The 17,272-nt window shown below is 44.3% G+C and overlaps 1 protein-coding gene across 1 annotated transcript in view; it reads right to left on the reverse strand.

The window, feature by feature from the left end:
- CACNA1G (calcium voltage-gated channel subunit alpha1 G) overlaps positions 1 to 17,272 on the reverse strand; it is a 146,107-nt gene that overhangs the window by 12,279 nt on the left and 116,556 nt on the right. Inside the window, exons 27-36 of the mRNA XM_071573326.1 lie at positions 13,617 to 13,768; positions 11,176 to 11,285; positions 9,994 to 10,127; positions 8,749 to 8,819; positions 8,392 to 8,470; positions 8,193 to 8,314; positions 7,675 to 8,019; positions 5,210 to 5,350; positions 1,903 to 2,037; positions 1,349 to 1,358 (exon numbers count right to left, since the gene is read on the reverse strand). Coding sequence (XP_071429427.1) covers positions 1,349 to 1,358; positions 1,903 to 2,037; positions 5,210 to 5,350; positions 7,675 to 8,019; positions 8,193 to 8,314; positions 8,392 to 8,470; positions 8,749 to 8,819; positions 9,994 to 10,127; positions 11,176 to 11,285; positions 13,617 to 13,768 — 1,299 coding nt within the window. The remainder of the gene's footprint in view (positions 1 to 1,348; positions 1,359 to 1,902; positions 2,038 to 5,209; positions 5,351 to 7,674; positions 8,020 to 8,192; positions 8,315 to 8,391; positions 8,471 to 8,748; positions 8,820 to 9,993; positions 10,128 to 11,175; positions 11,286 to 13,616; positions 13,769 to 17,272) is intronic.

A 17,272-nucleotide genomic window follows, 5' to 3' on the forward strand; every position in this document is an offset into this window, starting at 1 on the left:
GAAAGAAAAAGGAAAAAGGAAGACCACTGTTGTAAATTTAATGAAGGAAAGGGATCTGCACTGTCATGCAGCATTTATTTCAGTCCTTGTGAAACTGCTGATTTGGATATAGCTTGGATACAGCCTAGATAAGAGAGACTGAAGTCTCCTGATACAGCTCAGGGAAGGAGAGCAAAACCTGTGCTGGTAAAGCTGAGACTCTGGGGCTGTGAATCTCTCTGTTCCTCCCTGCCTTCGCCTTCTGAACAGTTTGTGCTATTCAGCTGTCATTGTTTAGCTTAAAGCAGAAAAGATGGCCTGAAATCCAAGATCTTAAATTCAAACCCATTTGGATCTGAACATGAGAACGTGGATTTGAGATCCCATCCAAACCCAACCTGTAATGAACCCTTGGGTTCATTGACAGGATCCAATACCACAGTGGGCTTGTTTCCACTTTCGGATCATCTCAGTGGTTGAACTTCATGAAAACCATTTAAAATGGCTGCAAAATGATCTTCCCATTCCAGCTCACAGAGCAGCGGGAGCACATGACTTTTTGGTTCATTGGTAGTTTTGAAAAACATGTTGTTTTGGCTTGACTGAAAATCAAATCCAATTTTTCCTTGAACCAAAAAAAAAATCCCAATCCAAATCTATTTTGAGTCAAAATATTTGGAGATATTTCTCAACTAAAGCTGCATCTAAATGAAGTGTAAAAGTGTTGCATTTAGAAGAGATTTCAATGAAAGCTTGCAGTTTTTCAGGAGTTTGGGCAACTGTTTTGACCAAACACTTTGTTGGTATTCATAAACTCACAAAATCCTTTGTTCAACCTGGTTTTGGTTTTTTGGAGGTGGGAGAAAAAACTATCTGTCCTGGCTACACTCTTGAGACTTTGCAATGCTCTCAAACAGGTTTGTCTAATCTGATTCAAAACTAGAAGGGTTTCTCCTCTGTTCAACTCTCCAGACTAATTTGGAAACAAAATGTCTTGTACAAGAAGTTAAAGGTAGTTTACAAAATCTTTTGCAAATGATGCCATGAAGCATGATGGGAAATATTGTCACGGTTTAAGAGATGTTTCCCAAATAAGTGCTAATTGGGGTGACAGTCAACTAGTATGGCAGAAAATCTATGAACAATGCAAACATCCAAAGGCAGGTACATGAACAACAACAAAGAAAACAAGAATGATCCAAAAATGTTGGGAAAGGAGTCATGTCTGTTGTACAGCAGAAAAAAGCACTTGACTGCTACACAGCTAAAAATGTCTAATGTTTCAGAGAGGAGATGGTTAAGCCAGGGTTCAAAATACTGGTTATTTCAGTCAAAGAGACATAAAATAGTCTAGATTTTTTTTTCCAGCGGGGTTGCTGCTACAAAGAATTCCCAAAACAAGCATCATCTCGGAGAGATCCCCATCTGATATTTGTAAAATAAACAGTCTGGCACCAATCATGCAAAAAAGCCTTGTGGTGCCTGAGTTCATAAAGACAAAAATCCATTACAAACTGAGGGGTTGGAGCTGACCCCTCAGCAGAGGACACGAGTCATTAGCTCATGGGTGTCTCTTCACACAGCACCACTAATTTGTTTCAGATGGGGAGGAAATTTCAACCTTGACGCTTTCCAAAGCATTTTTTTACTGTTTATTTTACTTGTAGAAAACACATTGTTTATACATAAGACCAAAGGAAAAATAGAAGTAACTACTCGTTCCTTGCAAGGAGCCATTTTTGTGGACAAGAGTGATAAAACCCAGGGCCTAATGGCATTGAGGACAGCGTCCTGTTCAGGGAAGAGTTTGGTGCTATTTGGAAAAGGACTTCAACTGAAAATGCCATTAGGCAGGTGTAGAGAAGTGGCAGCAGTATTTCGAACCCTGTAAACATCAGACCACACAGTGACCAGTGTATGTACATTGCTTTCCAGAGCATTAAGTAAGTGTGTGTTAATATCATCAGGAAAAGAGTCATCCGTCAGAGCTAAGGACCAGGACTTTTCAGAGAGAATATCTGACGTCAGAGACAGAGCCTCCATCTCAGCTAGAGGGATCTAAAGGGAGAGATGATTAAACATAAGAAACCAGGACACAAATCTTTTGGAAAAGAAAATTAAAAAAAAAGTATCATAATCTAAATACTTCTAGACACTAAAACAATATCCCTGCAGTGGGAGAAGCTACATCATGCACATTGTTACCAGGGACAGAACATTAAAGAAATGAAATATAACAAAGAAATGAAAAAAAAGGAGTGGGACATTCATACTTCAGTGCTTACCAGTGATCTGGGTGGGGGTTTAAAACCAAACACTAATGCTAACATTGTATTTTGCTGTTCTGCCTACATGAAGAAGCAAAAGTAATATTACTTTCATACTAGAGAGATTTATCCTCTTGGCTGTGATGAAATACAAGACGCTTCAAGATCTGATTTCTCTGAAGTTGTTCCCCCACAATAACCATGCTGCTTTCTTGGCCTCTGAGCTGAAATTGCTAAGTCTGCCAAGATTTCCCAACAGCAAAACCATTTTTCAGGTAGAGTATGGAGCATGCCTTTCCCTGTGTCCTGGGGAGGGTGCAGGGCCCTCCCCCTCCCTGAGAGGCAAGTGAGACTATAATCAACTTCCTAATGGCTAAATTGGGACAGGGAGAAACTTAAAGCTTGATTTTGGTCAGTGAATGCCTTCCTGGTGCCTTCAGTGGGTTTTGGCTGGTTAAAGAGCCTCCATTGCCTGGGTAAGCGCCAGTAACTATCCTACTAAAATAACCCCTGCATCTTTCACTCTCCAAATACCCCCAGCCCTGGCCCCAGCCACCTCCTCCAGTGCTGAGCAAACCCAAACTGGGAATAGGTGCTGCACTGTTGTGCTCACTCCATACTGGTGTGTCCTGCACAAACACATCCCCACTGAAGGCATTGAAGTAATCAATAAAAGTCTTTATCAAAATATTGATGAAGCTCTCTCCCTTGACAGAGTGGCCTTTTAATAAGAAATGTGAAATGTCACTTCAGATTTTGGAGAAAAAAAGGGGAAAAGGGGGACTGCTGCATCTTGCCCTGAGCAGCATCTCTGCTGCTCAGCAGTGCAAGGGGGAATGGTTGCCCTGCAATGGGCTCAGCCCTGCAATGGGCTCAGCCCTTCCCAAATCCTCTCCCTGGGTATGTGTCTCAGGCTGGTGGCCATGGCACTGGGGATGGCATTTCATCAGGTAACCTGCAGACCTGGCTCACGCTTGCAGGGGCCACCTGCTCTGAGCAAGTCCCAGGTGCTGCCTTCTTATTTCTCAGTGTGCATTTTTTTCCCCATCCTCTGTGCCTGAAAAGTCTTTCAGCAGCAATATATCTTCCAAGAGAAACCACAGAGACCCAGATCTGTTGCACTGAAGTTGTCAAAGGGCTGGGTTCTCTCACTCTTAGAAATGGCATCCATGGGGTGAAACAAACCCAGTGATGAGGGAGCCTGGAGAGGCTCAGAATTCAGCTGAGATAAGTAAGAGGGTCGGGCTCCTCTCATCTAACCTTGGCTTTGATAGCTCCTCTTAACACAGTCATCCGCTGGCAATGGATGAGAGAGATGCTTTGGAGGAGCTCCTGATTTCATATGAGGCTCCCTAAAAAAGCATCACTGCAAGGGCTGCCAGCCTGAGGACAGTGATCCCTAACAGGGACCCACTGACTGGAGCCAGGAAAAGGCTGTGCAGGAACGTGGTGGACACCAGAAGCTCCTGCCCACTGGAGCTTTCCTGCTGGGAGCTGCTATTAATCAGGTTGCTTTCAGCAAGTCCCAGCACTGCTCTAAATTCCTGACTTGCCTGAGAACTTGACAAATGGTGTGAACAGAAAAGCCAAAATGTAAACAAAACATCATCCCCCTTCAGCCTCCCCAAACCCAAAATTGAGTTCGAAGCCGTCAAAAACATTTTGTTGGAAACATTCAACTGATTTATATGGGTTTTAATTATAGAGAGAAATAAAAAAGCTTAAATTTTAAAAGAAAAAGCCACTGCAAACTGGAATGCTATATTTTTTCATTATGAAAGTGTCAAAACAAAACCATTTTTTTTTGCTGCAGCAGCACTTTCCGGTGAAAAATGTTGTGACAAAAAATTTTCAACTAGCTCTTGCTGGGTTTCCTACTGACCCTCTGCCTTCCCTGCCAAAGCTACTGTCTCTATTCCTCTGGCAATTCATAGAGGCAGCCACTTTCTATAGCTTAATAGACTCTGGAATACGATACAGAGCAATCAGAGGGAGACATGTTATCCTGCTATATAAAGATCTGCAGTAGGATTTCATTTTACCTAAGCTTGTTCCTTTCCTCTAATGAACCACGGGGTTGGGTAATTTAGAGTGTCAGTGAGCTCATAAATAAGCACACTGATTTAACAAGAAAACTTCTGCTATTTTTAGCCAGAAAAGGGGGGAAAAGTAGATCAAGAAATATGGAATTTGCTCAATTCCAACTACAGGAAAAAATAGGTATGCTTGACTCATTATTATGGTCACTGTTGTGATTTAGGGAAAATATTTGCTCTAAAGAATAACACACTTGATAAAGTAGGTATTTTATTCTAAGAAGTAAACGAACTGATTTTAAACAAGTATTCCAGCTCCTGTTCAAGAAAGCACCAGAGCACACAGTTACTTAAGTGCCTCATTAAGGGCTGCCTCCCCTCCTGAATTCAATCTAGATCAGAGATGAGGATCTAGTTTACAGTGACCCATTTGTCGGAGGCTTCTTTAGGAAAACCATTCAAAACTGGATTTTCATGCAGTATAAGTAGGCACTAAACATAGAGATCATTTGATGATCCCCTGCAGCTCTGCTCTGGGAAAACCTCACGCTGTGCTCCAGGCTCTGCAGATGTGCCCTGACACTGCAGTGGAGCCCCACTAAATGCAAGAAGACAAATACAAGAACCCTACTGAAGGATGGAGATGGAATTTTGTGCATTTTCCCTCCAAAACCCATGAACTGTAAATCCCACTGAAAAACTTCTTACTGCGTTGACAAGGGAAATTCCAAGCCTGTGTGCTTCCTCTTGCATTGATATACAACATCATAAACCAAGATATTATCTCAGCTCACACAGAAAAATCCAAACCAACTTATGCTTCAAAATCCCTGTGACTGCATTACATAAAGAACTTTACCTCACTATTAAAGGTCTCAGTCAAATCGAGTTTGGATGGAGACACTGCAGGAAATTAGGAATATTAACCTGGTTCTCAGAGTTGTAATATTCGGGAGCTGGGAGGGCATAATGATGGCACACAGAGCCTGACAGGTTGTCCATCAGCTTCAGCTCTCCTTCCAGAGATTCCTGGATCAGCAGTGATATGGTATCAAACAAGTGCCTTTCCTAGGAGGGGTGGTGTGTAGCATGCAGAGAGAGAGAGAGAGCAAGCCAAAAGGAGAGAGGAGGAAAAAGGCGAGTGACAGAGAGAAAAAAGGAGAGTGTATCAAACCCAACAAACAAAATGGGGAAAACAGATCAGAAACAGGGAAAAAGGTGGAAATGTTCAGGGAAAACAGCAGTAACAGAAACAAAGGGACAGGAGAGGAGAGGCAGGAGAGGAGAGAGAACAGTGCAGTAATATCACGGTGAGCAGAGACAGATTTCTCAGACATTACTAGAGACGAGGTGATGGCGACTGCCCTGGGACCGTGGCTGCTCCTGCTCAGGGCCCTCCTTGGGGACAGTCTTGGTCTCAGCAAACACGACCAGTCACTCCTGGGACCTGAGTAGCACCCTGGGGCTGGTAGAACAGCAACTTCGTACTCGATGCTGTGAACTTCTACAGGACACTACTGCTGTAAGGCTTCTAGACACATGGGCCAAGTTTTTGAGCCAGAGACCTAATACTCGGCACCTAAATCCATATCCAGAGGGCAGATAAAATAAAATAACCTGACTAGAAGAGAAGCTGAGTATCCTGCCCATGAAAGCTGCAGCTAATCAGGATGGATACACATCAGGTCACTAATTCATGTGCCAGACATGGGTTGAGGTGCCTCAGTTGTCCTCAGTTGTCAGACCAGCTGGCCACGGCACAGACAACGGGAGGTTGTACAGAGCAGGGTCTGGCTTTTGCAGGCAGCATGGGAGTGATTTGAGGGTGCACCTTCCATGTAGGGAATGCCTACTATGTACAATGAGATGAGGACCGTCGCTACAGTCAAACAGCACACAGTGCAAAAATCCCAGGGCATAGGCAAGCAAAAGAGCATGCTGACCACATGTCCTTGCAGGGTCATGTCCTGGGAATTGTATTCCTCTGCTGTCGTGCTCAAGCATCAGATTTGTCCTGAAGACTTTCGTTGGGAGAATAAATAGTCAGAATAAAATCTCCTGGAGGTTTTTGAGGCTTCTGTTGGAGGGAAAGAGCAAGTAACACGCTCTGGAGGTTATGACAAGAATAAGCCTTTCCCAGGCCACCTTGAGAGAGAGCAGGTTTAACAGACTGCAGAGTGAGGGTATCCTTCCTACTGACTTGTCTTGCAATTTTACATTTTCTCTTTTTTGCCAGTGTCAGTACTGGTGCAGGACAACAGGGCCAAGGACAGTCTGCCAGCACTGTGCTCAACATGTAAAACAACAGTTGGGATGTGTTGCTTCTTCCTAGAGGACGCAGCAAATCTGGTTTTCCCCATATTGCCCTGAACTCTGTTTTCCTGTGCCAAAGAGCAGCTTTGGACTCTGTCTCAGACATCAGAGACTCTAATGGCACCAGAAATTTCCAGTAGCTTAGGAACTGAAACAAAGCTTAAGCAGGGATTTACTCTTTTTCACCCTTGGACTGAAGATCATAAATGAGTTTTTCATGCATTAGAATACTCATTAGTCCACCCCAGGCTGAGGCCAAGATATGCTGTTGTGAAATCATGATGTAATAAAAACTAATGAGGTCTGTGTAGAGTTTAACCCAATTTGCAATCAGCTAAGACTAAAAAAAGGCTGGACCATATTTTTTGTGTAATTCCAGTTCAGTGCCCTCCCAAAGGACCTGTCTGGGGCTTGACCTCACCTCTCATTCCTCAAACTGAATCTTCATCCAAAAACTGTGCTTTAGGGAGACTTGGTGCAGCTTGTAGCAGTTCCCACATTACAGCCATGCTCTGGCACTGCTCCTGCTGGTGGGAGTTCTGCTACCAGCTTTAGTGAGCTCAGGTTTGAGCCTCCTCTGGATTATTCTATTGTTAAAGGAATCTTTTCTTACAAGACTGACTGTGGGGATGGATTTTAAATTGAGGTTACATAAAACAAATTTAATACTGAAGCAAAGATTAGCCACGTTTTATTCCTCTTTTATGTTGTGGTTCATGGTCTGTATTAGAAAAGCAAACATATTATGCTCATGATTTTGCTATCACAAAGGATCCAGTCTAAACTCTGGATTAGAGCAAATTTGGAGCTAGCTCTGAACTTGGTGGCTTGGGCACTCCTCCAGAACAAATTGCAAAGCTCTCTACCTCTGAACAGATGCATCAAGGTGGTCTGGAGACCTGCTGGAGTCTCTTCCCTGCAGCATCAGCTCCCACACTATGCAACACTCAGTCAGCAGACAGCGAGAAATACAAGCCCAGGACGTAGGGGACACCCCTCCTCCATTACCAACTCGTGCATATCTTCCCCCAGCACATATGCAGGTCAAGCCCTCTTCACCCTCCAAGTGAGGTTCTCACCATATGGTAAGCTAATGAGAGCTGAGAATCCACCTTGATTTGCATGGGATTGGTACATCCTCGGGGGCTGTCTGGTCTGTCTCCACCAGTGCTGCCTGTCCACGCAAAGATGTCTGAGGGGCTGTGTTGGCCAGGGCTGATTGTCTTCATTTCCATCTCCAGTTCTGCCTCCAACTCTGCCTCCTCCTTCGCTTCCTTGTTGCTCTCCTCCAAGTGCTTCATGAGCACAGCGATTACCACGTTCACCAGGACAAACTGGGCCGTCAGCACAAAGGAGACGAAGTAGATGGGTGAAATGACGGTGTTGTAACAAGTGGACTCCTGGTCACAGTCACGCAGCGTGTCCTGGAAATGGGGGAAATGATGGAGGGATGTGAAGAGGTTCCAGTATGGACCTCAGTCTGCTGTGGTCACCTGGCTGCAATGGGTTCTCCTTTCATGAAGAAAACGGAGAAGATTGGCAAATTTCATGTCTAGAACAGCAACATACTTGCCGATAAAACCTTAACAACATTTACCTTCATTATCCCATTCCAGTTGTCTCCTGTGGATACTCGGAAGAGAGTTAGAAAGGCCATCCCGAAGTTCCTGAAAGTGGCATGCCGTCCCAGCCCCTCACAGGGGTGTGTGTCATCACATTCTGTGGGATCAAGCACAGCCATGAACCCCCTGCTCACACACCACTCCCACCCCTTCCACCGGCACGGGAAGACTCACCAAGGTCTCCAAACAGCTCCACTCCAAGAGCTGCAAATATGAAAAACAACAACATGAAGAGAAGACCCAGATTCCCCACCTGAAAAGAGAAAAAGAAATGGGGGGGAAAAAAACACAAAAAAAGAACATTCATTGATTTTTTTGTTCCAGACCTGCTTCTTGCTGTATTCTTTAATCCAAAACTTAAATTGCTTCAGGGGAAAAATGACCTCAGTGTGAGGACTGTATCTCAGACTGTGCTTCGGAAGGGAAATGTGATTCTCTAATGACAGTAAAGATAAAATGATTAGCATTCCTCTGCAATAGGAAATTAGCTGTGGGCCAGAGGAGATCTGGTTTGATATGGCAGTGGGTTACCTGCGGCAGCGCTTGCATCACGGTGTCCAAGAGGGCTCTCATCCCTACAGCCATCTTCAGCAACTTCAGCACTGCAGAAAACACGTTTGCAATATGGTAATGGCAGCTTAGCAGAGAGGCACAAACTCAGTCCCTCTCCTGGGAGCCACAAATTATAGGAAGAGAAACGTGAAATCATGTCAAGTGTTCTCCATTAGCTGCTACAGTCCCTGGCCTTTTTACATCGCTTCTTGTTGCTTGGATACTATCAAAATCCCATGAATAGCAGCATCACCTATCCTGAAACTTGGAGAAAGTGTTATCTTTCTGCTTGGTGCTTCCCTTCCCCACTTTATCTGTGCTGGACTCATCTCCTTCCTCTGGTTACCATGAGCAGTTACTTTCCCAGCCCTGGGCCTACTTTCCCACTTCCATAGGCTATCCATTTTCATATATGATTCACTGAGGAACTGATTTACACATCTCTTCCAGAAGGTTGCATTTCCAACTGGAAACCACATGTATTTTTAATTCTGAAAGGGATCCAATGCATAGAAAAAACACTACCCCCCCACCTCTTGAGACACAGAAGCATTTAATTTCTCCTCCAACTCTTTCTTTGCTTAGATGAGTGCTGCAATCAGAGCAGTTTTCCTCAGAGCACAATACCCTTTGGGAGGGCCTGGCAGCACTTCATTAAGGGCCATTTTACATCTTCATCATTCGGCCCTGAGACTTCCCTGTTCTGTGAAAATCAGGCCCTGCAGAGGCTGCAGCCCTGACTCGGGTACGTGTTGTTACACGTCTGAGGGGACAGAAAGATGCAGAGTGACAAGGCAAGCTTTGCAACCAAGTGGTGCAATGTGAAGCCTCATGGGAAATTAAATTTATTAGATGCTTGTCTTTTAAAGCCAACATACTCAAGCTTGTGTTCTCTAATCCCTGTTAGAGATGACTTTGATTTGACTGGTATAATTTTCCCAGGTACATTTCTGGGAGTTACAGCCACAGCAACTCTTCTTTTACTTCTAAGCTCTCAGCCTTCAAGTCCTCTTAAGACAGAAACACATGGTTATTTGCCTCAGCTTTTTGGCTCCTTGCAAGTATTTTCCCCCATTGTTCTTTTATTTGTTTATAGCCTATTGATGCCAGAACTATGCACATCATGATGGGGATGTGCCCCAGGACTGTTTCCCAATGTTTAACTCTCTCCTGGTGGGGACCCAGCACCTTAAATACAAGTCAATTCTGCTTTATTCCTCTCACCTCGAGCAATCCTGAGAACCCTCATGATTCGGATAATAGTGGGGTTAATTGGTAGCGAAGCATTCACCTCGATCTCCTCCAAAGTGATGCCCATGATAGACAGCAGCACGATTGCCAGATCTAATTGGTTCCATCTGGAGGCAACATAAAATGAAGTTTAACATCTACTAAGAAGCTGGCAAGGGGAGGTAGCTTGCTTCACACAAATTCCAGTCATTTCAATGGTTTGAGCACTCAAATGAATCTGCAGCATTTTTCTGAGGGTATTATACAAAAGCAGTTATGTTATGAAATCATTATAACTAATGCATCTCATTAGAAAACCAGCCAATTCCAAAGATATCTTTGACTGAGAGGAAAGAGAAACAAAAGCTGGGCAGTTTTCTACCCAGAGGCTGCAGACCTCAGGGGAAATGCTGTGGTATCTGTCCAGCCACTTCTAGACATGACACTCGTGGATCTCAGTGTGAGATCTGCCCCAGAAATAAAAGGACCCCATGCCCAGCCCTTGCAACAAAAATCATGTTGGGTGAAGGAAAGACCCCAAGGATTTGTGCAAGGCTGGAGAGAGGCATAATCCCAGCACAGAGATGAAAGGTGGGGAAAACCATACTGGCTGCTGAAGGGCTCATGTCAAATCCTTCTCAGTGCTGTGCTCTTGGTGTTAATATTGAAGAAGGCAAAAATGGGAGGAGGAAGAATCACCAAGGACAAAAAATTTGAATTTGTGAGGTAAGACAGTGAAAAATCTAGATAAAGACACAATTTCATCCACTGCCCTGCATCTTCAAAAAAAAAAAAAAAGGTCCCTTTTCTCCTTCATTTACACTCAGGGCCAGATTTCTGTCTCTGGGTATAAATTTTGTAACTTCACCAGGTCCTCTTGATTATATGGACGTGCAACTGGTGAGAGATGAGAACCAGCTGCACAGTGAGCATCCCAATTTTGTCGATTCCCAAGGGCCAAAGCAGTGCAATCCCACTCCTTGGCATGCATGATCCCTTCTCTGACTCGCATCCCAAGTCTCCACCTACCCAGCTTTCAACCAGTCACACCACAAAGCATTCATACTTGTCAGACTGATGCCACAGGGCAGACCATGGGATTTCAGGACATGGAATGTGAACAACTGTCTCCAGAACCTGCTGCTTTCTCCATGGTCATGACAGAGCTTTTGTTACCTGTCTTGGAAGAAACGACGAAACCCAAAGGCAATAAGCTTGAAAACAGACTCCAGGACAAAGATAACGGTGAAGATGTAATTGCAAATCTTCAGGGCTTCATCAAGAACCTGGATGTGGGCACAGGACTGGGGTTAGATGTTAGCTCTGTGGAGGGGCTTTGCTGCCTGCAAACCTGATTCTTCTGTCACCAGTTACTCATTTCCAAACTACAGATAAAAGTCTCCAAATGTGGGCTGTCTCCAATGACAAATGTCCCAGGGCTTCAGGGAGTGCACTTTCTGCCTGGCCCAAATGCACGTGACAGAATCCCAGGCAGGGCTGACACAGACCCAAGGCACAATCCCTGCTGAGATTGCTGGGGTGAGCAGTAAGGGCTGCTGCATTTCCAGGTGTCACAAGCACAAATCCCCTTATGCTTTCAGTAGAAAGCTGAGTTCATCCCACTTGCTCATTCATGCAAACGCTGGCCAAATGACTCCTTTGTGAAAGCCTGCCATTACTCCTCACCTTGAGCTTTTGGCAAGCAGCAGGAGAGAGGGATGGCATGCCAGGAGGAGCAAGTGCCTTGTGTTTTCCTCTGCCCCCTTTCCCTCTTCAGAAGTCACAGCCTGGCCATTAATCCAGATGCACCCTGACTGGGACAAATCTTGCACAGTAAGGCATTAAGCCTCATCAGAAGTGATTTCATCCCCAAAAGCCTTGCTCATGAAGGAGCACTGTGGTCACAGCATCCTTCCTGGCCTCTTAAATGACATGCATTAAATTTCTCCCAGCTGGCAAACGGAACAGTAATAACTGTGTCCAGGACACTGTTAGGGAATGTGGGAGATGGGAACAGAGTGCTCTCAGACAAAAACCAGCACCTGATCATCCCTGAGTAGGAAAAATCATAGAAGGAGGGGTTTAAGCCATGCACTCTGCCTTCATGTTAACAGTTCAGCTTTGAGCATCCATGGACAAAAATCACCTCACCTGCCTGAGAGGCACAAGACCAAAGGAAACCATGACCCTGAACAAGCCTCCCTGTCATACTGCAGAGCACTTGGGCTCTCCAGCAAATAAGAAAATTTATCTGGCAAAAGCAGATGAATGTGCTTGAACCACCTCTATGCACATGCATCCCCCTCTCTATGGGCAGCCACAGCATTTCTGGCTGGGGTCTCATTCTCAAGGCATCCCAGTGCATCCCATCAACAAACCCTTTCAGCACTAAGCAATTGTTAGTTTGGATATAAAGATCTTTGGTACATTTAGCCTTTAAGTGTCTCCAGGATCCCAGCCATCCATCACCCAGACCAGAGTAATTTCAGGGCTCCGACTCAGCAAGACTCAAGCATGTGCATGGCTCTAACCGTGCTGTCACCCCAGCACAGCCCAAGCTTGGAATTATTATGCAGGCACTGCATACCAGAGAATTAGAGACTAAATGTTATTTTCCTAAAGAAAATTGAAAACAAAAGCCTGCCTAACATTTTTTTAATACAAGAGAAAATGTAGCTGCAAAATGACTGTGGTAAGACGCACGCTCTAGAGCGACTCCAATCCAGGCTCCTTCGCCAACAACCTTTTTCATCACCAAATGACTGAGTCATGAAATTAGCCTTCCAGGGTATTTAAAGGTGACCTGAACAGAAAAGTAAATTGGGCTTGTTTCCTTTCACTTTTGGCTTCTTTATGATAGGCCAGAGGATATTCCCCCCCTCATTTGCATGTTTTAGTTGTTTGGTTTGGGGTTTTCTAGTATTAAGTATTCAAGTCCTGTCTGGTCTTAAAGAATATTTCCTTCTATTGTGTGTTATATTTATTCATTCTGAAAGTGGCTAATAAAATTAAGTACAAGTTATATGGCAAAGGCAGCTATTTCCATTTCATTCTTACGCACAAGAGACTTGACATCCCAGGACAGGCTGTTTTTATTTTCACAGTATGACAAAGACCCAGGAACTTGGCACACTAATATATTAAAATGTACTTGAAGACCAGTGTGGAATCCAACGCCTGTGAAAATCAGGTCCTACGGGACATTGGGGATTTGGAAGAAACTTTGGAAAAAGAAACATTTCACAAGTTCTTCTGTTCTTTTTGCCCTTTTTTTTTGGGGGGGGGGGGGGGTGCGGAGAAAGGGGGTGGGGAAACCTAAAAACAATGGAAGATACCGGTGATGGTCTAATCTGGCAAAGCAACAAACCAGCTCCCATCCTCATTTTCAAAGCAGTCTGTTTGCATTAACTAGAAGGAAGAGGTCCAATGAGATTCATGTACCAAATGCCATGGACTGAGCTGGAAACCAGTTGTAGGATGGGTGTATTCCATGGGCGAAGGGACAGGTCAGGCATGGTGAATTGGGGTCCCAAGGTCTAACAGCAAAACTAGCCTTAACTCTGCCCATCAGTACATCCCACTAGGGCTCTGCATGTCCCTCCTGACTGTCCCAGTACCTTTGGCTGCTGGTAGTGCTCCATGGCCATGGTGATCACGTTGAGGCCAATCACGCCGGTGATGAACAAATCCAGGTAGTGGCTGGTGCACATCTGGTGGATCAGGAGGCGGAAGCGAGAGTAATCCGAATAGTAGGGCTTACACTGTGCTTCTGCAGCGGGGAGGAGGAGAGCGGAGAGGCACGTCAAGTCATTTCTCTGCGTCTTTGTGAAGTCAACGCACCCTCACTTTCCAACTCCAGAGATGATAAATTCTAGACCGATTACAGCAACATGCTGTCTTTTCTATTTCCTTCTTTTTCTTGTTGGCATGTTACCATTTCTTATACACAGCAGGGCTCCTGTCATCTTACATCCATTAAATATCTTCAGTGGGACATGCACTATACTCAGCCTTGTGGCATCAGGGATGAGGTGAGCTGGGACTACTGTGCTGCTAAAAAACATTTTTCCCTATAGGGAAATTTAAGTTAAACTTAAATTAAAGCAACAGTTTTTGTTTCTGCTATCTTCAAAGTCCCCAGTATCTGAAAACCCAATTAATGGCCAGATGCTGGGGACGGATTTCTAACAGTGGCTTAAAAATACAGGCCATTGAGTTTGTGGTAGTCTTTGAAAGAGTTCAGGGATATTATGTTCTTTGCAATAAACTACAGAGAGAACAAAATTCAACACTTTGGCTGTCACAGCCCTGAAAAATGGTCAATAAAAATACCAAGGAAAGCTGATCAGTCAGCCTTAGTGATCAGAAAATAACGATGTTCCATTTAGACAAGAGAATCAAAGTATGTATTTCACTGTTCAACTCATTCCCATGTTCAGCTGCCTTGGGGATGACACATGCTCTTTAGACCCCAAATGCTCCTAGAGATAAACTCATTTACTCACCTAATCTCTAATGAGGAAATGCCAAGGCTGAGTATATAATTCAGTACAATTTTCAAGGAGGCATTATAATGCAGATTGAAGTGGAAAGGACTGTCTTGAATATGTCAGAGTATAATATTACTCTCATAATTAGATGATCAACTGGTTATGAAAATTATTGAGCTGTAAGAATTACATGGTTGATATTTAGTACTGCTGAGCAAATGTACATTTTGATACATTATTCTAAGAAAAAAAAGTTGGGCAGGGTAAAGCCAGGAAGCACAGGTGTGGGTTGCCTTGGGGGAAAACTAATTTTAAAAGATTAAATTTTGCCTGGAAATAGAGTTCACTTTGTCAATAGCCAATAACATTGCAATCGAACCCATAGATTTAATGGTTCCATGTGCTCCCTGCTTCACAACAGGATCCTGAAAAATAGGAGGTTTGGTTTTGCCATAGAGACAGACCTTTCCCTTCCAGCCCAGGGACCAGAGAGAAAAATCACTCAGCAGTTTTATTCTGTAGGGGTTTGGAAGGTCCAAAATTCTGCTTTAGTGTCATCAAATGAAAGGCAGTATTAATATTCCCGTTCTGATCTGCACTGGGCTTTAGGTGATCTGCACCTGAGTGCTAAAACACAGTATTGATGAAAAGGTCTATAAAATTAATTTTCATGCTGAATCTATTGAGTGCTTATGAAAAAAAAGCAGACTGGTAGCTGCTGACTCACTCATAAGACTTTGTCAGATATCTCAGAATCTGCATAAATCTCCATAAAGTCAAGATATCTCGATCACATTATGCTAAATTATGAGTAGCAAATTAACTAAAATGTTTGAATACAATTAGGTTAGGAATGGGACCTATTTTTATGAACCAACTTATCATCTCGGAAAGAAACACCATCATAATTGGATCACTTACTTCTTCTACATTTATGTATAATTCACATTCAAAAAGGAAAATGTCAATGTTTCTACCTTTTCCTGCAATGGATTTATTTATGAATAATTACCATGGAATTCAATTTTTTTCTCAGCTTTGATTGACAGGTAATTCCAAATCCTACAGAATAGCACTGATGTGGTTAGAACAGAGAAGGGATTTAGAGAGAGGTTGTAAATGTCTCCTATGCAGGGCTCCTGCACCTGGATCAGCCAGTGCATGACCTTATAAGCAGGGTTGCTAATTGTTCAGATATCTGCAAAGGTCTCTCCCTTTCTGCACCCCCTTCTCCTAAACATCCTTTCCAGCTCTTCCAGCTCACGTCCGCAGCTTTCCACAAACATCTCTGGATGCTGCTCTGGCAGATGCCCCTTGAAGCCTTCGAAAATTACCTGTAGTAAATGTTTCATCCTCCTCTGTTAACTTTATTATGAGGAGAATTGTCAACCCTGTTTATAAATCAGGCTACCACTTGCTTCCCCAGTCTCCACATGCCAGCCATGCAGTTCAGATGCTGCTGCAGGATGATCCACAAAACAGGCTGACATGCTGCCCGAGGATTAGGGGATAAACCCCTCACTGTGTCTAGGTGGGCAGGGAACTTTCTGAACAGATAAACCACTTTTTTAGCATTGTAAAAATACCGTTTCTTTAACCTGACCTGCACGGTTCTGCAGAGAATTTGGGTACAGCTCCAGTATAATTACCCCAGTGCAAAGCCCATGCCCCCTATCACACAGTGTCATTTTTAGTTATTGCAATAAAGAGCTGAACAATACCAACATCTTGGGAAATACAGACATCTGTTAAAACTCCGGGTGGTGAACTTCACAACTAACACAACACCACATTACTGTACTGTTACAATACACTGTGTCAAGAACAACAAGAGCTCTGGGTTAGTCTTGGTTATTACTGGAAAGGTTAACGTGGCTTCCCGGCACACATGGTGTTAAAGAAAGGAGGAGGAGAGCAAACCAACAAAGAATTGGCAGAATGAGAAAAGATGGGGAAATACAGCAAAAGCCCACTACTAGACATCAGGCTGGTAAACAGGGTGTAAATCAAGCTGCTTCACTATGGCTGGAAGCCAGCAGAGAGGGAGAAGTGGGTCAGATGTGGAGATCATTACACAGGATAAACTTAACTCAGACAGCGGATCCTGAGCAATCTCCTATGGGAGAGGATGTTACAGCTTGTTGGAAACTGGTCTGGGTGAGTCCCACCTGCCCCTCCATCCGGGATGATGGTGGCCCAAGGCAACCAACTGCACTGGGAAGGCGAGCAGTGGCTGGCAGGGAGGGCACTTGGCTTTAGTGCATCAATTCTATGAGCTCTCATCTAGTTTCTCAAGCTGTACTTAACTCTTAGCATCACACTGCAAGATTATAATTGATCCCCTTGTTGAGGACTGGGAGTGAGAGCATGGCAGCCTCAGCCCGTGTTCCTGGGGTACCCAAACTCATCACAGTCCTTCCCACTGGGAAAGGAAATGACCATTTCTGTTGCAGGCTAAACATTTTCCTATTCCTAATCCCTGTCTAGCTTCTTCCAGGCCAGGTTACCTTGGGGTCCAGTGATCCCAGCCTGGGTATGAGGCACTAAACCCTCTACTGGTGTTTGTCTGATGGCTGGGATGGGCTGTCACCTGTGAAACAACACCAGTGCCCAGCAGAGCAGCACCACAGGCACCCCTGCTCTTCCTGGGCAGTGCCACTGCCAGCTCCCAGAGGGTCCCAGGGCTTGGCCAGTCTCTGCCAGCACAGCATGACGTGGGGCTGGGGCCACTTTCTTCTCATTAACTATGTTTTCTTGGCGGGGGGAATCAGGCTGGGTGTGCA

Source organism: Pithys albifrons, chromosome 19 (genome assembly GCF_047495875.1).
Source record: "Pithys albifrons albifrons isolate INPA30051 chromosome 19, PitAlb_v1, whole genome shotgun sequence".
NCBI lineage: Eukaryota > Metazoa > Chordata > Aves > Passeriformes > Thamnophilidae > Pithys > Pithys albifrons.